The sequence below is a fragment of the Pseudocercospora fijiensis genome, assembly GCF_000340215.1.
Source record: "Pseudocercospora fijiensis CIRAD86 unplaced genomic scaffold MYCFIscaffold_5, whole genome shotgun sequence".
NCBI classification, from domain to species: Eukaryota; Fungi; Ascomycota; class Dothideomycetes; order Mycosphaerellales; family Mycosphaerellaceae; genus Pseudocercospora; species Pseudocercospora fijiensis.
The window spans coordinates 1,539,990-1,560,713 of NW_006921536.1; the positions used below are offsets into that span (position 1 = coordinate 1,539,990).

General features: G+C 53.0%; 11 protein-coding genes across 11 annotated transcripts; 8 read left to right on the forward strand and 3 right to left on the reverse strand.

The window, feature by feature from the left end:
• Window positions 1-102: 102 nt before the first annotated feature.
• On the forward strand, window positions 103-851 carry MYCFIDRAFT_16902 (uncharacterized protein; the record flags this gene model as incomplete). The annotated part of the gene is made up of 3 exons (XM_007928720.2): window positions 103-264; window positions 315-532; window positions 602-851. Coding segments are annotated over 3 exons (630 nt in total), but the record flags the coding sequence as incomplete, so codon positions are not given.
• A 418-nt stretch (window positions 852-1,269) lies between these two features.
• MYCFIDRAFT_78751 (uncharacterized protein) lies at window positions 1,270-3,181 on the forward strand (the record flags this gene model as incomplete). Its single annotated transcript, XM_007928974.1, has 5 exons — window positions 1,270-1,398; window positions 1,448-1,996; window positions 2,242-2,514; window positions 2,786-2,886; window positions 3,088-3,181. The coding sequence occupies 5 exons, from the start codon at window positions 1,270-1,272 to the stop codon at window positions 3,179-3,181; spliced, it is 1,146 nt and encodes a 381-aa protein (XP_007927165.1).
• Window positions 3,182-3,867: 686 nt separating this feature from the next.
• On the forward strand, window positions 3,868-5,472 carry MYCFIDRAFT_57145 (glycoside hydrolase family 64 protein; the record flags this gene model as incomplete). The annotated part of the gene is made up of 2 exons (XM_007928880.1): window positions 3,868-4,881; window positions 4,943-5,472. The coding sequence occupies 2 exons, from the start codon at window positions 3,868-3,870 to the stop codon at window positions 5,228-5,230; spliced, it is 1,302 nt and encodes a 433-aa protein (XP_007927071.1). The 3' UTR covers window positions 5,231-5,472.
• Window positions 5,473-6,279: 807 nt separating this feature from the next.
• MYCFIDRAFT_182945 (uncharacterized protein) lies at window positions 6,280-6,910 on the forward strand. The gene has a single exon (XM_007929177.1). It carries the CDS (start codon window positions 6,571-6,573, stop codon window positions 6,766-6,768), a length of 198 nt encoding a protein of 65 aa, XP_007927368.1. The 5' UTR covers window positions 6,280-6,570; the 3' UTR covers window positions 6,769-6,910.
• On the forward strand, window positions 6,821-7,536 carry MYCFIDRAFT_138525 (uncharacterized protein; the record flags this gene model as incomplete). The annotated part of the gene is made up of 2 exons (XM_007929178.1): window positions 6,821-7,434; window positions 7,482-7,536. The coding sequence occupies 2 exons, from the start codon at window positions 6,821-6,823 to the stop codon at window positions 7,534-7,536; spliced, it is 669 nt and encodes a 222-aa protein (XP_007927369.1).
• Window positions 7,190-8,324, forward strand: MYCFIDRAFT_211467 (uncharacterized protein; the record flags this gene model as incomplete). Its single annotated transcript, XM_007929179.1, has 2 exons — window positions 7,190-7,434; window positions 7,482-8,324. A coding segment is annotated over exon 2 (459 nt), but the record flags the coding sequence as incomplete, so codon positions are not given.
• MYCFIDRAFT_32566 (uncharacterized protein) lies at window positions 8,303-9,565 on the reverse strand (the record flags this gene model as incomplete). The annotated part of the gene is made up of 1 exon (XM_007928765.1): window positions 8,303-9,565. The coding sequence occupies one exon, from the start codon at window positions 9,563-9,565 to the stop codon at window positions 8,303-8,305; it is 1,263 nt and encodes a 420-aa protein (XP_007926956.1).
• Window positions 9,566-10,002: 437 nt separating this feature from the next.
• MYCFIDRAFT_50321 (uncharacterized protein) lies at window positions 10,003-12,267 on the forward strand. The gene is made up of 2 exons (XM_007928852.1): window positions 10,003-11,685; window positions 11,735-12,267. Exons 1-2 carry the CDS (start codon window positions 10,090-10,092, stop codon window positions 12,119-12,121), a joined length of 1,983 nt encoding a protein of 660 aa, XP_007927043.1. The 5' UTR covers window positions 10,003-10,089; the 3' UTR covers window positions 12,122-12,267.
• A 95-nt stretch (window positions 12,268-12,362) lies between these two features.
• Window positions 12,363-15,071, reverse strand: MYCFIDRAFT_175412 (uncharacterized protein; the record flags this gene model as incomplete). The annotated part of the gene is made up of 14 exons (XM_007929180.1): window positions 12,363-12,409; window positions 12,463-12,702; window positions 12,743-12,822; window positions 12,863-12,976; window positions 13,003-13,024; window positions 13,056-13,072; window positions 13,100-13,137; window positions 13,167-13,995; window positions 14,042-14,217; window positions 14,255-14,377; window positions 14,407-14,496; window positions 14,526-14,610; window positions 14,643-14,987; window positions 15,019-15,071. 14 exons carry the CDS (start codon window positions 15,069-15,071, stop codon window positions 12,363-12,365), a joined length of 2,259 nt encoding a protein of 752 aa, XP_007927371.1.
• Window positions 15,072-16,176: 1,105 nt separating this feature from the next.
• Window positions 16,177-18,054, reverse strand: MYCFIDRAFT_116428 (uncharacterized protein; the record flags this gene model as incomplete). Its single annotated transcript, XM_007929181.1, has 3 exons — window positions 16,177-17,084; window positions 17,130-17,667; window positions 17,722-18,054. Coding segments are annotated over 3 exons (1,779 nt in total), but the record flags the coding sequence as incomplete, so codon positions are not given.
• A 1,672-nt stretch (window positions 18,055-19,726) lies between these two features.
• MYCFIDRAFT_175415 (uncharacterized protein) lies at window positions 19,727-20,354 on the forward strand (the record flags this gene model as incomplete). The annotated part of the gene is made up of 3 exons (XM_007929182.1): window positions 19,727-19,762; window positions 19,786-19,911; window positions 19,953-20,354. 3 exons carry the CDS (start codon window positions 19,727-19,729, stop codon window positions 20,352-20,354), a joined length of 564 nt encoding a protein of 187 aa, XP_007927373.1.
• Window positions 20,355-20,724: the final 370 nt, after the last annotated feature.

The following is a 20,724-nucleotide window of genomic DNA, read 5'->3' on the forward strand; positions in this document are numbered from 1 at the left end:
TCGCGCGTGCGGCAGGTGCCATCTACAGGGGCACTGGCCGCACTGGAATCAGCTCTTGCCAGCTTTCGCATATCGTCAGCAGCACCATCGCACATCGGCCGACGACATGCTTCGCATCAAGCTCAGGGACGGGCCAATGGAGCCAAAGATGGTCCAGGAAAGCGATTAGGAGCGAAAAAGACTGGTGGTCAATATGTGGTGCCGGGCAATATTATATTCAAGCAGCGAGGCACGCTTTGGTTTCCAGGCGATAATACACACATGGTGGGAGAGACGGGCCGCTATGCATCTGCATTTTTACTGATGATTGGTAGGGTCGAGACCATACCATACACGCCAGCCAGGCTGGATATGTCACCTACTATCGCGATCCAGAGAAACATCCGAAGCGAAAATACATTGGCATAGTGTTTGAGCGCAACCAAACACTCCCGCAAGCACGGAACGAAGTGAGAAGACGAAGGCTTGGAATGCTTGCCTTCCAGAAGCCACCCACCGAATCAGAAATTCAAAGCGGAGAACAGCAATTCATGTCCTCGCCTGATGCAGAAGATTCGGCATCGCAACCCGCAACGATTATAAAAGATCGACCGAACGAGAGCAGAGATATCACAATAGTAAGAGGGAAAGGCAAAGACAAGCAGGAGATCAAACTTCACTTCCGACCTGGATATATGTACCGACAAGGAAATTGGGAAATTGGAAGAGCAGCTGAGAAAAGCAGAGCAGCCATGGCCGTAAAACCATTTAAACCAGGTGACAGATTTGCAGCGTGGAGAAAGAGGACAGCAAGGAGGATCAGAAGTGCTGAGAAGCGGGCGCTTGGTAGAGGAAAGGGCAAGAAGAAGTGAACGGACTTGTAAAAGATGGATATACCTTGTACTGATACCGCTTATCGATATGGCGAAATGTACATGGCACAACACTCTGGCAATCTCAGAGAACACACTAGGAAGTGGCGATGATGCTTCTTGTCACGCAAAGTCGTCGTGATCGCAGCACATGGTATCTGCAGGTCTGTTGATACCCAGGTGTATTTGCTATCATCGACAACACACGCACGGGTCATTCTGTGCTGCTTGGAGGGCACATTGGGACCAGCATGATGATCAGTCAGGCCATCATGGTTCGCGACCACGCGCGCTATTAACAGATAGCTAAATTGTAAGTACTCGGCTTCCTTTCACCGACACGATCCACGCAGATCGCCCACCAACCACGGAAGCTCCAAACACGATACTTCTCAAATCTGTCCGACTGTGAACAATCATGCTCTTCAAAGGGCTGGGCTTCGCCGTCTCCCTCGGCGCGCTTCCCTATTTGGCTAACGCCAAGGATGTGCCAGAGGTTTGCCATAAGCCTCTCGCCAATGCTCTCATCTGCCATGACAATGGCGTGGTAAGCCTTATGAACTCCCAGGCTGTAAAATTCTATTGACTTCGTCCAGTACGATTGCATTAAGGAAGAACGCCTCTATGTCTGTGGCGAGGGCTCCTGTTATTTCTTCCAGTCTGGTCCCAAGTGCGCTCCTCCTGGCTTTGATGCATTTGAACCTGGAGCACTTGACGATCTGGGCAATACCACGAGCAGCGACACTGTGAATGATTATCCCGGATTTGAAGAAGCACGCGGTGCACGCACAAGGACCACAACAAGCGAGAGCACCTCTAGCGCTTCTTGCACAGCTGATACTTCCACGGTCACTGTGATATCCTGGGTATCATGGAACAACAGTGTGTCTTCGAGCTCCTCTGCAGATTCATCTTCGGGCTCCGATGCCAAGTTTTTGAGCTCGAGAGCGACCTCTGCTTCGACTGCTCCAAGCACACTTACGACACTCTTGACCGTCAAAACGATGATCGGCCCCAGCAATTCTTCGGCATCTTCCTCGGAGACTACTAGCTCGTCATCTCTGAGTACTGCGGCTACCAAGAGATCTGTCCTTGGAGACACTTCCGGCCCAGAAGACAGTGTCGAGCTAAAGAACGGTATCGGTGTACGTAGTGGAAACACCACCGGAGATGCATACACCAACACGTCAAGCAGCTCATCATCCCCTGGGCCGTCACCTTACGGATCACATCTAATCAAGCACCTTGTCAATCCGGAGGTACTATCTGATATATTGGAGCCAGCAAACTGCGAAGGCGACAACTTCTATCCCACGATCTGTCATGAGCATGGAATTGTAGGCTACCCTCCATCTCACTTGCCTTTCTCAATTTCCTGACGTGTTTACAGTATGACTGCATTAACAAGAAGATGCTGGAGAAATGCGACGGCGGCGATTATGACTGTCAAACATTCATGTCCGGTGCTCGCTGCGTCCCACTATGGATCGGCGGCGAATATGCACCCATTAGGCCTACTTCGACCACTTCTGCTACCTCTGGATCCGTTACCTCAACAGCACCAGCAGGCAGTAGCACCTACTCGCCTCAACGACTCTGCAATGCTGCCAACGAGCCCGACGATCCCACGCTCAAACTTTACACAGATCCAGACGTCGAGACCGTGTGTGGTTCTGAATTTTCCACAGTCAGTACTCCTTATGCAACGTATATGGAACCATGCTGACTATGGATAGTTCAACTGCCGTAATGGAATCGAAAGATCATGCGACGCAATTGGAGGCGCATTCTGCTGTGCAGAGGAAGGAAAATATGCCAAATGCTGTTATATACCAGGAGGAAAACGACGTGGAATGGGAAATGAGTCTTGGGCAATGGTAGATGGCCGCGTCTATGCGACATCACTTGGGAACTCGACGATGTATCCTTTGAAGGGAACTCCCCAATCCAAATATGATCATGATCGCTGGTATCTGGCGCTCAGCAGAGGGGCCAGTTTCAACCCGGACGCGGTACCACAACTTGAGGATCCGGGGTATCTGTCGTTCAGCTCGGTAAACTCTAGTACAGACCTGGGCACGACATCGACCGCTTCAAGCACCGGCTCGACCTCGGCGACTGTCACGACCACGGACAGCTCAAGTTCTTCGTCCACCTCCTCTTCATCCACCTCCTCTTCATCCACCTCCTCTCCATCCACCTCCTCTTCATCCAATGACACTGCTCAAACAACCAGCAACTCACTACTAGACGATATCAAGCACATTGGCAGTGAAGTCGTGGGGATCGTCAAGGATGTCGCAGACAACATCACCAGTTCGGAGCTGTAACCCAAAGCAAGCTAGATGAGTATGTATGTGTGAACATCAGCAGGTCTCCCTCCGCTGGCTGGACTCTCGAAGGACCAAGGAGGGACATGCATCAAGATTGTGCGACGCGGACTTAATAAGATGTGCAGGTCTTGGGAGTGGTTCTGCCGCCGGAATCACGTATTGATTTGGTACCTGTGCGCTTCAGTCATGGCGAGGATGAAGGGGTCTTATCTTTCTGTATGGCTGTACGGGAGTAGACGGTGCGGTGGGGTTTATGTAGCGATGCATAGGAAGAATGTCATTGGTATTGGTTTTCGATGCCTGTGAGGAAGTCCCCAGTCCCTTCTGAGCGCGAACCAGGATTGCCGTTGTAGGCATGCCGATAGGCTAAAGCTGCTTGACGTCAGCGGACTCAGCGCAACACTTCGGATTCACCGTCAGACAATACAGGTATTTTTGTCATGATGAAGGGAAAAGCATCGCCAGAAGCAGTCATGAAGACATGCAAGGAAAAGCCGCTGTTCTCCCGGAAGAGGTAGGAGCGACAGCGACACCTTGGCCCACCTGCATGAAGTCATCGTCCAGCACCAAGCAAACAGGATCCAACTTGGCCAGCCCGAAGCCACCAAACAAATAAATCTATCTACTCTCACCACTCGTTTCCAAAACATCAAAAATCCCAGCCAGTACCCAATCTCTCCAAAATGCCCAACGCCCTCGAAATCGCCCTAAAGAACGACTCCGACCTCCCCAACATCCACGCCTACATAACCGGCCTCGCAATCCAACAAAGCGGAAAACGCTGCCTCCTAAAATCCAACGGCAAAGACCTGTACTTCCCCTCCGAAGTCCAAGAAATCGGCACACCCCTCCAAGAAAACTGCGCAATCCCTCTCGGCCCCCCAGGAACCACCACACACATCACCATCCCGCAAATCGCCGGAGGAAGAATCTGGATCGCAGAAGGAGAGCTGAAATTCCTGCTCAACCCTGGAGGACCGGCATTGGTAGAACCCTCGGTGTTGAATCCTTCGGATCCCAATGCGGGAGTGAATTTCGGGTTTGCGGAGTTTACGTTGAATGATGAGCAGCTTTATGCGAATATTTCGTACGTGGATTTTGTCCCCAGGATTCCGATTGCGATTACGCTACAGCAGAGGTCTGGGGAGGTGCAGCATGTTGCTGGGATGGCGGCTGATGGGATAGATCGTATGGCTGAGAGTTTGAAGCAGCAGGCTGGGAAGGATGGGAGACCGTGGGATAAATTGGTTGTGGAGAGGGATGGGAGGGTTTTGAGGATTTTGAATGCTACGCATGGTGGTGCTGTGGGGGCGAGTTTTGATGGGTATTTTGAGCCGCTGGTTGAGGAGGTGTGGAGGAAGTATGGAAAGGATTGTAAATGTAGAGTCAACACTCAAGCTGGACCTGGTGTGCTGGAAGGGCATGTCAATCATGCTGGGAAGCTGAAGATTGGAGATGAGGAGTTTGACAAACCTTCTTCTGCGGATATTTTGGGTTGTAATTCTGGGCCTTTCACGACTGGACCTTCGCCGACAAGGAATGCTATTATTCCGAGGTTGGCGGCTGCGTTTGTCAGGTCGTCGATCATTGAGACTGAGGACCATCCGTCTCAGCCTTCGACATTCTACAATCGAGATCCTACGAACCATTACGCACGACTAGTGCATGAGCACAATGTCGATAAGAAGGGTTACGCGGTGAGCAAGGGCAACGTCGAGCTCGATATATCTCTGATGTGTCTGCTGACTCTGAAATTAGTTCGCGTACGATGATGTTCAGCCTGACGGCGGTGACGACCAGTCTGGAAAGGTCAATGCTGGTGACCCGGTCCTTTTCACAGTCACTGTAGGCGGCAAGAACGCACAGGCCGGTCAAGGAGGCGCTGCGGCACCTCATCCACAGCAGCTAGGAGGCTACCAAAGAGGGCCGCCTCCGCCGCCACCTGGAACAGATGGTCCGCAAGATCAAAACCAAGGTAGACACGGCCTTGGCGGCAAGCTGTTTGGATTTGCAAAAGACAAGGCAAAAGGCTTCATGCATCGGTAGAGCCGGTCCTGATTGATTTGCATGTGATGCCTCGATAGGTTTGTGTTTGGTGCACTACATTACGAAGAACCACAAAGGCCAGTGCCTGTCGGCTGACTCGCGTCTTCTGTAAAACATTTCCCTAAAAATCTGTGGTTCAACCAGGATGTCTCCGGTGTACTTTTTGCGAACTTGGCCCATTGGGGAAGCCGAGAGGTGCCACGGCAGTTGTTAGGGCGATCAATTCACAGCAAAGACGGATGAATTTGGGGTCTATCATAAAATGCCTCGTTCTGATCTCTTTCTGCGCGCAGTATGCGTGTCGAATGGCCTCGTGACGGCAGAAAAATCACGTCTCGTTCCCATGTATGGTGATGTGGCAGAAGTCAATGGAAGACACGCCAATAATCGCGTGGTTGCCAGCGCATACTGGCCAGAGCGCCAAACTAGAGTGTTCATGCAATGTCAACGGCGCCGAGACGGTTGTTCCACGTATTGAAAGGGCCTGCCTGCTTGCCAATGTCGGTGTTGGTGTCTTTCTAGCGATTTGGCAAAGGCAGAGCTGCAAACGGTTACTCTCGGACAATAAGTTTGGCCTTATGCAGGTCGATGAGTGACCGATTGGCTATGCTGGCTTGGTGTTTGGCCATTGGCAAAGAATCAAGCAGCAAAAATGCCCAAGTTTGCGGGCGAAGGAGAGTAGGACGAGTTCAAAGAGCTGGGTTAGTCAGCCAGGTAAGTCGTAGGACGTGTCAAGTGCGGTTCATCACCAGACGAGCAGTATCGTGTGCTCGCTCGCCGGCTGAAGAATCGCGGTACACAAGTACCCCTTGTTCCAGTGGTTGGCGGGGTGGTCACGGTCACGCTCGGCGCGGGTGAAGGGCCGAAAGTAGCGCTTTGTTTTGGTGGCAGGTGGCAGGGAACGTGAGGATGTCGACAGGGATGTGCTTGTTCGGCAACGTGCGTCACTGAGCTCTGAACGATGCCAGGTGCGTACAACTACATGTATGTAGTAGCTCCATCATGAACGCCTTCTGCCACAGAAACCCCTCCTCATCATAAAGGCGAACATTGCACAGCACCACTGTCTGACTGCCTGGCTGCCTGAACAACCATTCTACGCCTGTCGACGCCGACGCCGACACCGACATTCACCACATCGCCGACCCTGACCCCTCCTTCATCGACGCTGCTTGCCGCCGTACTGATCCCCTGCTGCAAGGTACCGCTCGCTCGAGCTTGAAACGGCCTTTCATGTGCCAAACGTCATTCCCTACACCACGCGCGCTGTCTTAAGCAGCCCAGCTTGCCAACCAGCAACACACTCTCGTCCTTCTCCATCTCCCAGCATCCACTTCAACATGGCACAGACTGCTCCTGCTCAGAGTCCACCTTCTTCGGCTCCTAAGAGGCCTAAGGGTAAGCTGCGCGCATCCCTGCCAGCCTTGTTGACCACACACTGCAGTGCAGCGAGACTGAAGCAAGGCTACAGGTATTCTCAAGAACTCGAACTCCTACCAGTACACGTCTCCCGATGCGCGCGTCAGCCCGACTTCTGAACAGACGCCGAGTTTCAGCAATCACGATGGCCAGACTGACGGCAGGCCGGCCATGCCTCCCCGTGAAATGTCCGAGAAAGAAATCACGCAGATGAACACGGAAGCAAATGCGGGCGGTCACCGTCACAACAGCAACAACCCGCGTGGCAGCATGAGCCGCCGACAATCTTCTCAGAATGGCGACGACCGCCACCCCCACCACGAGGGTGAGATGCGCCTAAAGTGGGACGAGGCTAATCTCTACGTGAATGAGAGCCAGATGGGCGGCAAGATGAAGATCGACGAGCCGAAAACGCCGTTTGCTAGAAACTACGACCCGGCCGAAGATGAGGAGGAGATCGAGAACATCAACGCCGAGGAGCTTGCGGTAGACGAACTCGACATGAACAAGGCAAGACCTCGAACCCGGAAAACATCTGGGTTTGGCGCACGTGAGAGTGAAATCCCGGACATTGACCTTGGTGAGCCAGAAATGGACCACCGAATTCGTCGTGATAGCGATGGCGAGCGCCGTGTGACTGTGGACAAGCAAGCGGACACTGATCCTGGACATCATGGTGAAGAGGACGAGTCTGACATGAGTCGTGAGGAACTTGCAAAACACCGCAAGTTTGAGGAGATGCGCAAGAAGCACTATGAGATGAAGAACATCAAGAACCTACTGGGGTCGGTATCGCCACTCACCTCAGTCCGTCAATGCTGACCTCTTGCAGCCATCCCGAGCAACTCGATGCGCTGGAAGACGACGATGAAGATATGCAATCGTGACGGATGACACGGCACTCATGACTTGACGAAAGCCGTTACTATTTGGCGAGGTAAACTGACCGCCAATGAAGCATTCAGCATAGGCGTTTAGAGAAGCATGACCTGGAGTAGGGATATGGAAGATTTGGCCAGCCTGTATACACAAACACCTTTCAGGCTTGGCGCTGCATGTAAGGCAAGGCGCTGGCAACGGAAGATTGGGTAGCACGAAATCTTTTCGGCACCATGACATGAACACACGATCCGAAAACAAACAACATGATTGATAGCTACGCTACGAACGAAGAAGGAATCTTACCACCAATAGGATATCATCGCGCGTACCGCGCATGCTCAGCAAATACCAATTTGGCCTTTTGCATGATCACCCTGGGATTACAGGAACATGTTATCATCTTCCTGAGTTTCTACAGGCTCGTTTACCTGCAGCATCGGTCGGCATAAGAAAGTGTATGCAGTCCGGGAAGGACTCAGCAGGCTGCACGACCCATGTCCATTACTTCACTGTGCTGAGGAATACTCTTATGCCGCGTCTAAGCAGTCCACGAGCACCTTTAATCCTAGTGTGGTACCGTTGTGGTATCTCAGAGCATGTCTGGCAGCTGTTCGCTTACGTGCAGCACATCTCGGCATGTGAACAGACAACCATGCGAAGAGGAAGTCCAATAATGAGAGCAGCAGAGAAATACCACTTGAAATCTTCTTCTCATTGGCAGCCGCAAGCTCCACGCTCCGCTATGCAATCTGGCATTCATTCCGCTTCTTCTTACAAACTAAACCTCGTCCTGACCTTCTCATCCCCAGCCTTCCACTTCCACTCCTGCCCACTCGCAAACTGTATCCCCTTATCAACCCTCCTCAACTTCATCGTAAACCTAGGCCCCAACTCCTGCAAACCCACCCGAATATCCTCCACCCCATCAACTTTCTTCCCATCAGCACCCTGTATACTCTTCTCCGTACTCTTCTTATCGCGAAACACATATCGATGTCTCCGGAGGAAAATGTAATCGCGTTGATTATGTAGCGTGACCACTTGTCGTCCCACGAGTTCCGGGCGCTGGGGGAATAGGGATTTGAATAAATGTGCGGCGAGGAGACCGAGGGGGGTGCGGAAGCCGTTCAGGATGAGTTCGGGGTAGTGGTTTGTGGGGTTGCCGTGGCCTGGGAGTTTGGAGCCTGGAGTCCAGTTTGAGATGGAGAAGTGGAACATGGGACCTTCGGGGAGGTGCACGATGTCTATGCCTTTGGGTCTTTTGAGGTCTTCGTTCAGGATTACGACGTGTGTGTAGCCGCGGTCTTCGTCGGAGGCGTATTTGCAGATTTCGCGGACGCTGTATTTGTAGGCGTGGGCGTGGGCTGTGCGGCGGATGTATTTGCTGTTTGGGAAGAGGGTTGTGAGGAGTTGGGCTTCGGTGTGGAGGGTGGAGTTTATGGATGTGGTTACGAGGACTTTTGGATCGCGTTGGTCGGGTTCGAAGAGGCGTGGGAAGCGTGCTTTCAAAGCCTCGGGCCGTGCTGTCATGTCGGTTGCTGTTGAAGGTGCTACGCTCGGTGCTTCGCTATATGCGCGGTCGGGCGGTAGATGTGATTCCTCTGCGTCCTCGTCTTCCTCCTCACGTTCGTTGTCAGACTCTGAGTCGAGCATACTGTCGTGATCATCATCCTCCGCGGCGGCTGCCCCGGGCTCTGTCTCCTCAACCTCGTCGTCTACCTCCTTCTCTTGCTCGGCGTCATCTACCACGCTCTCCAGCTTGCGTCGCTTCGGATCGATCATGTTGATCGCCTTCCCGAGCCCAACATCGTCCTCGTCGCCCGAGTCTATTTCATCCCACGTTCGCTTGTTGTCTATCGTCTGCGGTACATTCTTCGCCTGTCTTTGCGCTCGCAGGTGTGGGTTCTTATCCTCATGTCGCCGTCGCTTGAATCGATCGTCTCGTTTTGCGCTTTCCTTCGCCTTCTTGGTCTTCAGATGCTGCTCCTGCCTTTTCTGCTTATTCGCGATCTTTGTGGGGTTGAAGGAGCCCATCTTCGCTAACACAAGACGTTTCGCAAAACAGCGATCTTTGGTCCTACAAGATGCGATGGATGCAAAAAGTTCCAAAGACCCTTGTTCGCCAAGATTTCTAGCGTAAAGTCTGTGCTCGCGAAACTCACTCCCTGGAGACAAGCCAACGACACTTGGAAGAGTCACGCTCGCTTCTTCTCATCCACACAGACTGAAGCATACACCGCTTGCCTTGTCAATTCCGAATCCCGGGTTTGATCAAATCGCCGCCGACCTTGCCTCTGAAGATATTGACACCCGGCAGGCATTCTCTGACTCAAATCTCTCCTTATTGAATGCCCTGCAACGGGCTAAGAGTCACAGGCTTCAAATTCAGGCACTTCTCCAATCTTTCAACCAACTTCATTGCCGCGACCACATCTTCTGCCTGGCGAAACAGCGCTGAACAAAAAGCCGTTCCAGCTTGGAAGCAGTTCTCCACGACAAGCGGACTTCAAAGATTTCAAGTACCTGTACGCACTAGAAACACAGGAACAATATCAAACATGGCCAGCGAGTGCAAGACTTTAGCTGGCGGAGACTTTGATCGCACTGCCTTCGAATCACTCCTGCGACGGAAATGCTTCCTTTGGCAGTCCTTTGAGCCATATGGAGCCACCAAGGGTCTCTTCGACTATGGCCCGCCACTGGAGACGATCGAGGCAGAATTTGTCAACATCTGGAGAGACCATTTCATTCGTACCGAAAAGATGATGGCATTGAAGTGCTCAATGCTTACACCTTACAAGGTACTGGAGACCTCCGGCCACGTTGCCAAGTTCGCGGATTACATGTGCAAGGATCCAAAAACTGGCGAGATTCTGCGCTCAGACCATCTGATCAAGGATGTCATTGAGACGCGCTTGAAGGGCGACCGTGAAGCTCGTGGAGAGAAGATTGAGGAAGACGCCGAAGCTGAGGCAAAGAAGAAAAAGAAGAACAAAAATGTTGCCAAGACTGCTGTCAAACTTGACGATGCTGTCGTGAAAGAGTATGAGCACCTCCTCGCTACCCTCGACGACCAGACTGGGGAAGATATGGGCGCATTGATCAGAAAACATGACATACGTAATCCATCCTCCGGCAACCAGGTCGAAGATCCAGTCTCCGTCAACTTGATGTTCCAAACACAGATCGGCGCTTCTGGCAAGGAACCAGCATTCTTACGGCCAGAGACAGCCCAAGGTCAATTTCTTTCTTTCCAAAAGCTCCTCGAATACAGCGATGGCCAACTGCCATTCGCTTCCGCCTCGATCGGCTACTCTTTCCGCAACGAATTGTCCCCTCGATCCGGTTTGCTGCGTGTGCGAGAATTCTTGATGGCAGAAGTCGAGCATTTCGTTGATCCGCTGAGCGGCAAGAAGCACCCCAAGTTCGATTCAGTGCGAGATGTCAAGCTGCCACTGCTTGCTCGTGACGTGCAGCAAGCTGGCGGCTCCACTTCCACAGTGATGACTATTGGCGAGGCCGTTGACAAGAAGGTGGTTGATAACGAGACTCTTGGCTACTTCCTTGTCCGTATCATGCTTTTCATGGAGAGAATTGGTGTGGACATGAAGAAGCTGCGTTTCAGACAACACATGGCCAACGAAATGGCCCACTACGCCGCCGACTGCTGGGATTGCGAGCTGTTCAACTCCTACGGTTGGATTGAATGTGTTGGCTGCGCTGATCGCAGTGCTTACGATCTGAGCGTGCACGCAAAGGCCACTGGTGTCCCACTCGAAGTGCGCGAGAGATTAGATGAGCCAAAGAAGGTCGAGGAGTGGATTGCACAGCTTGACAAGAAGAAGTCCGGCCCCAAATTCAAGAAAGATGCTGGTAAAGTGCAAGCTGCTCTCGACAGCCTCAGCCAAGATTTGAAGGAGAAACTCAGCGTTAGCCTGCAGAAGGACGGAAAAGTCGAGGTTGATGTGCCCGATGTTGCGAACGGCAAGGTCGAGCTTGAGAGCGACATCGTCAAGATCGAGAAGGAGACACGGACGGAGACTATGCGCACTTACACGCCAAACGTCATCGAGCCCTCCTTCGGTATTGGACGTATACTGTACAGCTTGCTGGAGCACGTCTATTGGACCAGAGACGGTGACGAAGCGAGATCTGTGAGTACCACATGTCGTCCGAGAGAGAATGCATGCTGACTGTTGCCAGGTGATGTCATTCAAGCCTTCAATCGCACCTGTCAAGGTCCTGGTGGTTCCGCTTCAAAAGGACACCAAGTTCGCACCACTTTTGCGAGAGCTTGAGCAACGTCTTGATGATGCCGCGCTCTCTTTCAAGGTCGATCAGTCTGGTGTCAGTATCGGCAAGCGATACTCTCGCAACGACGAACTCGGAATCCCATTCGGCATCACTGTCGATTACGAGAGTTTGGAGGGCAAAGGCTTCACACTTCGCGATCGCGACTCGACGAAGCAAGTCCGCTCTAGCCTGGACGACATCATCGGCTCCATCAGCCAGGTCGTCGCTGGGAAAGCTACTTGGGCAGACATTCAGAAGAAGTTGCCGGCATTTGAGAGCAAGGGTGCCGATGAATAGATCACGCATCTGGCACGATCCTGGGAAAATGCTAGAAGTTGTATGACCGAGGGGACATGTGAGTGACCGCCTTGCCTCCCATGGATAGGCCCGGTCAAGGTATGCTCTATGCCAGCATATATAAAACCATTCAGTAAAATTCGAGCACTCCTTTTGGTTGCCAGACTCTTTCCGCAGGTCCTAAATCTCATTTTCCGCGTGTAACGGAAGGTAAATCAGTGCGGATCTGTGACAGCTGTTTTCACTTTCTCTTCTCCGGTTGGAATCCCTTCCGAGGGGAGCTAAGAACTGTACAACATCTGGCCGGCCTTTAATAATATAGATAGATTGTCATCCACCACATACACCTCTTTCACATCCCGCTCTCGTCTTCACGGCTTCCCATTGTCCCAGCCATCCTTGCGTACACAAGCCCAGCAGACGAATATAGGCAGGCATTCGGTGTACGGTCATCCTTCGTCGACTCCTTATCCGCCACTTTTTCTTCAGTTCATCTCTGCCCTTACATTCTGCTTCGACTCTTTCGCTTGCTTTACTTCCTGCGCACTCCAGCAAAATGAATGCATCAAGAGCATGGGTAGCTGGTATGCGCACAGAGGGCTTTTTCGCGCTAGGATGTACCTTGGTGGCAACCGGAGCATTCCAGACGCATGCTCGAGATCTCGCGCATTGTGTTTGGCGACATGGGGTGGTTCAAAGCACTGGTCGTGGAACATGTCCTCGATTCGCGCATAAATTCACCCCAGTCTGGATGCGATTATGCCACTGGCGCTCGCCATGCGAAGTTGAGGATCTGGACTCAAGATGTCCATGTGCGTGTGGGCGACGCATGAATCTGAAATCTCGCGGCATGATCTGGGCAAGGTATGGCGGTACTACACGATATATATTTTTCAGCCAGGTCTGGAACTGTGCAATATACTGGATAACTTACAAGTGTAGCTCACCAGTCTCATTTGACAGGCATTGCAAGCTGACCTCTGCTTCAGATATGCATCGCACACCATACTCTTGCGCTTGCTGAGCGGCGCATGCAAGACAGCACTCTATCGTGTGCAGAGCAGAATACAGCCGGATTCATGCAGCGGACAGATAGGGCCACGGCGATATTCAGCTTCAACACACTTGGACCAGGAAGATACAGGTCTGCGGCATCTCTCTCCAGGGAGCAGAGACAATCGCTACTCCACTGCCGAAGCACCTCGTCACTGTTCCGCAAGGAGACTCTTGCCGGAAGCTGGCCTCTTGGATGATTACATCGCGGCCGCATTGCCAGCATGTATCCCTTGTACATGTCGGAAGAATCCACGATCCGAAGTAGTGACGGTGGAGTGGAGACTAGCGTCATCGTGCGGTGAAGAATCCCATTGCTTGCGATAATTGATGTGAAGGCTTCCATTTCGAGCATATCAGACTGAACATCAGCTTTGGAAACAATCTCTTTCAGTTGCCAGGAAGGTGCGTCGATCAGTGCGTGCCCGACGAGCAGTATAGTCGGGAAGACCGCAAGAGCACGCACACAGCCGTTGTTCCGCATGTTGTAGCAGGCATCGTTATCGCGCTCAATGGCACGGTCTCTCCAATTCGATGGCTCGGTCTGCGCTCTTGGGCGCCGTCCTTGCCTGCATCCACAGTGATCAAGAAGCTCATGGTAGTCTTTTTGCAACTCTGAATAGCCATAATCAGAACATGGCATGTTTGCAGTCCTTCTCAGAGCTTCACGGCTATCTGCATTGAGCCAGTTAGGACCAAGCTGCAGACCTGATAGATCCGCGACTGTGTCGGAAACGTCTGAAGATGGTGTAGGAATTCGCATACCTACGTCAAGAGCATCATCATCATCATCTCTGGATTCGAAAAGGGGACGAGGTCCACTTTTGCTACCTAATGCGTACGTTAGCAATACAGCATCGAATCCACGGGGGGAAAGCTGGCTCACCATAGTTTGCTTGCAAAATACCGGGACTGCGAGCCATCCACCACATGAGCTCTTGATTAAGAGACGCGTCCCTGCAATTGAGTACCACCTCGGATTCTTCCATACTGGGCTCTACCTTTGTAGCCATGATAGAGCGAACGATCTCTTGAGCATTCTTCTGCACACACAGGATCTCTTTTCTCGGTCAGTCTGACCATCTTCGAAAACTTGAAAGGAAGATCGTAGAGAGCGGTGCGGTATCCCTCACGCTGTTGCTCGCGCAAGAATCCGCTCGAGCCTTCGGAAAATGGAGGTTCTGCCTTGGGCGTTGCAAGCGACTCTCCAGTGAGAAAACGGCGACGGTCACGGGGCCGTAATGATCACGGCTCGTACAATCCTCGCCAGACTCGCAGCGCTTAGAGACCAGGAAGACAAGCCGATTCTTGCCGCCAGCCAACTGCGCTTCCGGTATATGATTTGGGACACAGATGTGACGACAAGTTCTCCTTGCCAGTGGTTGTAGATCCAGTCCAAAGCATCAGTCATGCAGCGTTGGGTAGTGACCAGCAAGCTATGTTGCGCGTGGTTGCATATCTCATGTACCAGTCCTGCAAGATGAGCTGGCTGGCCGAAGTGAGATGGAAGAGTGCAGCCGCAAGAATGAGGTGGCAAAGAATTTCTGTTGAAGCATCGAGGTCGTGGTATCGGAAGAGAACGGCATGAGTGGTAGCCAGCCAGCAGAGTGTATCGTCCGCCAGGAGAGATCGGCCGATGGATAGAGGTACCACGACTTGGAGGCTATACATATTGTTCGCCTTCATCGTAAGGGTGTCGTCGAGCATTCGAGATCCATTGTCGTTCGGGAAAGAAACCATTCTTTGCAAGCTCCAGTGCAAACGCCAGCTGGTCCGCGCTGATACCTTCTCGACTGCGCCAGGAGATGATATCCTGTGCAATCTGCCCAACCGTCCCGCTGGACTTCGCAATCGTGGATACCAAGTCGATGGACCGCGCTGCGAGATCAAGTTGCATTGGGACCAACGTATCGCGAGACATGATCAGCCTGGCTCTGAGAGGGAATCACCGTGCATATATCGGCCTGCTCCATATCTCTAGGCTCGTGTGACTACACTATATAGCAGCAGGACAACACATCATGCAGCACGGCAACTGGGCGGCCTCTTCTGGGCCGTCGTGACGGTGACGGTTCAGCAGCGGAGAAAGGCTTGGCAGTCGACCGATCGTAGCTCGGCTTGCACTCTGGAGGAGGCCCATCGGGTGAAGTCCAGAATTAATATAGCGTACGTATTTCGATGCAAGTCAACAACCTCTTCTTCCGATTACTATGACTATCAGCGGCCGTCTCTTCTTGGTCCCATCACAACAGAATAACTCAGAGCACTACGCCAGCAAGCAAGCAGCAAAGCTCTCGTTAATACATCAAATCATGAATCGAACGAAGCAAGCAGGCAGGGCATAAAATAGACCAGCACAGCAACAAGCAGAAAAGCAGAATTTCCAAAACTGTCCTACATCCGTCTCTTCGCGAGGGGAAGTGAAAGCAGACGCCAGCTGAAGAAGCGCATGCTCCAGCTTCCTCGCTTTCCGAGCGATAATCCAAGACACGGGCGCAACATCAGAACACCTTCATTACTCCTCCACAATCCCCCCATATAGATGCCAATCTTGCTCCCTCGTTGTTGCGTGAAATGAAGAAAGAGCAAAAAAAAAACGCAAAAAGGCAGCCGTTCAATTATTACCCAGTAGCGCGCGAATGGTATCCTCCGTTTTCCCATGGTTGTCCACAATGCAAGTGGTGTGAGATGCAATACAGGAGTTCGTTGAATTCGTGGGTCATCGATGGCGCGCGAGCTCCTATGGTGGTCTTTCTTCTCTACTTTTGTTTTTGTCATTCTCATATCGGTCGTCCGATCATAAGTGTTTCGTTATTTCGACTTTCATTTGTCAGAGCGGCGTCGACATCTTGGACGTGTGTGCGTAGCTGTCGATTCGCTTGAAGATGCTAGTTCATGCTTCATTTGGTCGTAAGTCATGCTTCGTTTTTGATGAGTGGTATGATGTTGAGTGGATCGTTGACGAGTTGATATCTTCGAAGAAGCACGGGATGCTCCTAATGCTCGACGGTAATCTCCGCAGCGCTGCTCTGCTGGGACAACTCGTCACTATTGCGCTGCATATGGCCGTTTTGCCTGCGGGGGAATCCACTGCCTCGTTCCGGGAGTGGTCCGCGAGGTTGGCGCTCAGGTCCCCCTTGCATTGCGCTGCGGGATTGCGAGCGATCGTCATAGTTGGTGCTGAACGATCTGTTGCTTCCAATTGGGCCTGGGTTCTCACGGTCCCACGACGGGAATCCGCGGAGGCCTCGTGGGCTGCCGGCATAGCCAGGACCGCCAAGATTCATGTTGCCAAGCCCGTTGATAATACCATTTGGATCTGATGGCAAGCTGGATGTGGGAGTCATCAGTGTGGGTGTGTTCGACTGGGTGCTGTCTCTGCCGAATTCCTGGAATCGGGCGACATTGTTGCTAAGAGCGGCGGGAAAGCTTGCTGTCGATGGCACTGGCGAAGGAGTGTATGAGCGCAAATCTGCGAAGGATTTGGCAGATCGCAGCGGGTTATTGGGACCAAGACCACCAGCAGGCTCGTGATAGCCAGTGAGATAGCCTGATGCTTGGTGTCGAAGGTTGGATACGCCAGCTCCGTAGTAGTTGTCGCGGACATCACTGAAATCGGTGGTGGCAGCACGGTTCAGAGCTCGTCGCTGATCAGTCTGGAGGCCTTGGTTGTTTGGCATCGGCGGACTAAGACGAGGACGACCCTCCTTGTATACATGCACAGCTCGTCGATCGGCTTCGCCCTTGGACATGTGCCCCAGACCCATGTGATGTGCTAGAGTGTGCACAATACGTCGCTCCGGCGGGGAGAGGGTCGGGGCGAAGACCAAGAGGTCTCGCGCGGGATCCTCCTTGAAGAGGAGCAGCTTAGAGTAGTGTTGCAAGACCAGAGGGTCATTCAAGTCAACATCTGTGCTGATGCTTGGGTCGAATGATGAGCCTGGGAAGTTTGGACCGGGCATTTTGTGGTTTCGTGCGGACACTGGGGATGGCGAGCTGGCGTTGAGCACACGTGAAGACAGCGATGAGGCCGAGGCCTGTGTTTGAAGAGATTGTGGTGCCATGGGTCGGTGTTGCTCTTCCAATTGTCCCCTCCGCTCACGCTTCTCGCGCTCGATCCGTTCACGCTCAGCAGCTGGCAGCATCTTCTTGTACTCGACACGTAACTTTCGCCCATTAAGCTCGAAATGGTTCATGGCATCGATGACAGTCGCCGTCTCTTCTGGATTCGTGAAATTAGCAAACGCAAGACCTCGGAACACGCCGTTGTCGAAGTGATAGTTGAAGGCGTATGGCAGTGGCAGGCCCATCTCGGTCATGATGTGGACCAGCTGTTCCTTCTTGACGGCGAAGGGAATGTTCTTGATGACGATGGCAGTGGGAATGAGCTCCTCGTCCGGCTCGGAGATGTCCTGGTGGCCCATTCCTTGTCCCAGAGGCGGTAGTGCAGCGTAGGGGCTCATGTGCATTGGTTGCTGCTGATCCAGCCAAGCCTAGAGTATGTCAGTCAGCAGTCCCGCTGGACATGAAGATGGTATGCAACTTACAGAGGGCAGGCCAGAGCGGCCACCCCTCGAGGGAGGCTTTCGGAGACCCGAAGCACCACCCAAGCCGTTCAGCGTGTTATTCTGCGCAAACGCGGCGGTGTTCCACGACTGATTGCCCATGTCGTAAGCATTCGCGTAGCCACCCACGGTTGCGTTGCGCATGTCGTTGTAGCGATTTCCGCCGAAGTTGGCGGCTGCGTGGTCCTCTGCAGTGTAGAGGCCCGAGGGCAGATGAGCGTATGGTGGCTCGAACTGCGGCCGCGAGTTCTGGCGGTGCAGCGAGGTTTGTCGCTGCGCGGTGGGTGAGCGGTTCGCGGGGTTTTCGTAGTACATCTCGAAGTGTTGGCTGTTCATGATTGCCGTGGGGCGCGAGGAGTGCAACGCGGGCGCGGGCGCGGGCGCGGGCGTCGACGTCGCTGTTGTGGTCGTGGTGCGGTGAAAAAGCTCGATTCCGCGGCGTTGCTACGGCCTTGACCAGGGTGCCAAGAGCTTCGCAGCTATCCTGTCCTATACAATACAGCTTAACATGCAGCTTTCGCTACACGCAGGCAGTACACAGACACCGCTGCACGTCAGAGAGAGATGGCGGGCCGGGATGCAGCAGCGCGGGCGCCAGGCAGTCCAGATGGGGGGGGGGATTGTTATTCTAGATGACGAGATGGACGCAGGAAGCGGATGTTGGCGCCAGGCTTCGCGCGCAGTGAGCCAGAACTAGCTGCTGCTGCTGCTGCTTCGTGAGTCGTAATAATGTAGCCGGGACAAAGACGGTCGAAGAGTGTGGCACCGTTGTTGGTGCGGTGGAGTGCAGAGCAGTGCAGTGCAGAACGCGTAGAACTAGCTTGCAGCGCAAGTTGCAGGGGGAATCGAAGCAAATTCCCAGTCGTCTTTGTTGGGCTTCGCACAGAGGCGTCGTTGCTCGCGTTACACCGTGCCAGTGGCTGACTCGAACTCACTCGTGCTGGCACGGCGGACACTGTATGGGGATGTGAAGGAGAGACGCGGGTCAACGGGACAGGGCGAGGGCGAGGGCGAGGGAGAGGGAGAGGCTGCGCACGAGGGCATGAATGATGAAGAATGGTGGACGGAAGGGAAAAGGCACGTCGACCAAGTCGCGTATGTGAAAGATGAATCGGCCAGCGCACGCACGTCCCCAGGAGACAAGCAGGGTTCGTTCAGTGGAAAGGAGTAGCGGAAAGGGGCGCGGGCCTGGCGACGATATGTCGCTCAGACTCGCTGAGTCTCGCTCTGATTTTGAGCATCAAACTCTAATATGCACGTCGACGCATCCAAACGTCTGCCTACCAACGACCAACTTATGATACCACGTCTCAATTCTCCGATTCGGTCGCCGGCTCCTTAGACCACCCATGCCAATCGATTACTGCCATATCCCCTTCTTCCCTCGGCCTCACGTCTTCTCCACCTGAGCTACTACTGCTTCTCCTCTCGCTGCCACACGGCCACGGCCACGGCCACGGCCACTGCGAGCTAGCTGGCACGCTGCGCAGAATGTATGTGCCGCAGCTCTCTGCCCGCCCACTGCTAACCACCACTCCTGTGCGAAATCTGGGAGTCCATGCAGCAATTGACATGGATCAGCTGCTTGACTAGCAGATAGCGTATATGCAGCCTTTGCAGAACGAGCAGACTACGTACGGTATGTCTCAGGCCGCAGACCAATGCCATGCCGTGCTGTGCTTGTGTGGTCGTCCATCCGCACCGCTGGCTGCCTCCCGTTGCATCGCCATCGCCACCACGCTCACCCTCACCCTCACGCCTGCCTCACCCGTCCTCCTTGGCATCCCATCCCCTCCTCTCATCTCGCCGCTGATCACCCGCCCACAAGCGTGTCGGCCCGCTGTCTGAAGTATGAGCCTTTGATCTGCATCTCACCATGCCACGTTTTCATCTTCGTGCCGTGCTTCGCTTCAACATACGTATCATCATGACTCGCTTCGTCTGTACATACATCCTTCTTGCATCGAGTTAACGTTACCCGCCCGCCATGCAGGAGACTTCTCGCTTCCACACTTCCCGCACAGTGCAGCGCACATGCATAATAAGGCAGCAAGCAAGCAAGCAAGCAAGCAAGCAATGACGGCCGAGCTCGCTGCTGCTTGTCAGGCAGGACGCACAGAAGCCAACGATGTGGACGCCAGAACCAAATCGCGTCACACAGCGTTGCGAGACGTCCTGCGACCAAAACAACCTTGATGATTGATGATGACAAGGGTTCGTGTGCCAGCGACACAGGCCTACCTGCCTACGGAATCCGTAACCAAGACCTGGAAATGTTCAAACGACGCATTATTGATGATAAGAGCCGCCTTTGCACCAGGCTGAGCTTCGGAAGCAGTCGGCTCCCAGCATCGCAGAATAGTCCATTGCTCGAGCGTGCCGTGCACTTCGAACAACAAAAGCATGTCGAAGCTGCATTGCATACGACACACTACTTTCCCTTCCCGATGATTTACCATTGGGCTTCCGACGAAAATTCATGCCATGCCGTAATCACGCATCCAAAGCCCGTCAGGGGGAAAGAAATGTCCTCACAATATAAGCAATCAATCACCACAACCACCACCCTTCCTTCTTCTCATCAAGTCATCGAACAAAATATCTCAAGACTCTGAGACGAATAATAATAATAACAAAAAGGAAAAAAAGTAACCCTCGGTTCGGTTTCCAACAGCACTCAATCAATCAATCAACAAGGTTGCCTATACCCTCCACGAACCCCATCTGCTGGTTGGTTGCATGGCATCTGAAACCGATTTGAAACCGACCTTTCCGGGAAGCCAACACTTATTCTACCCCGACGTCATCTTCACTACTGTTGGAATCGGACAGCCCCAATAATAATCCTATGCATAGTTAAACGCTCCCAGGGTCGAGGTCAAGACCCACGAGGCTACTGTAGTCAAGACGGGGCCGGATTTTCGTCATCTTATAAGACGGACGGGTGTTGTTGTCGTTGTGGTGGTGAAGCAAACAAATACTAAG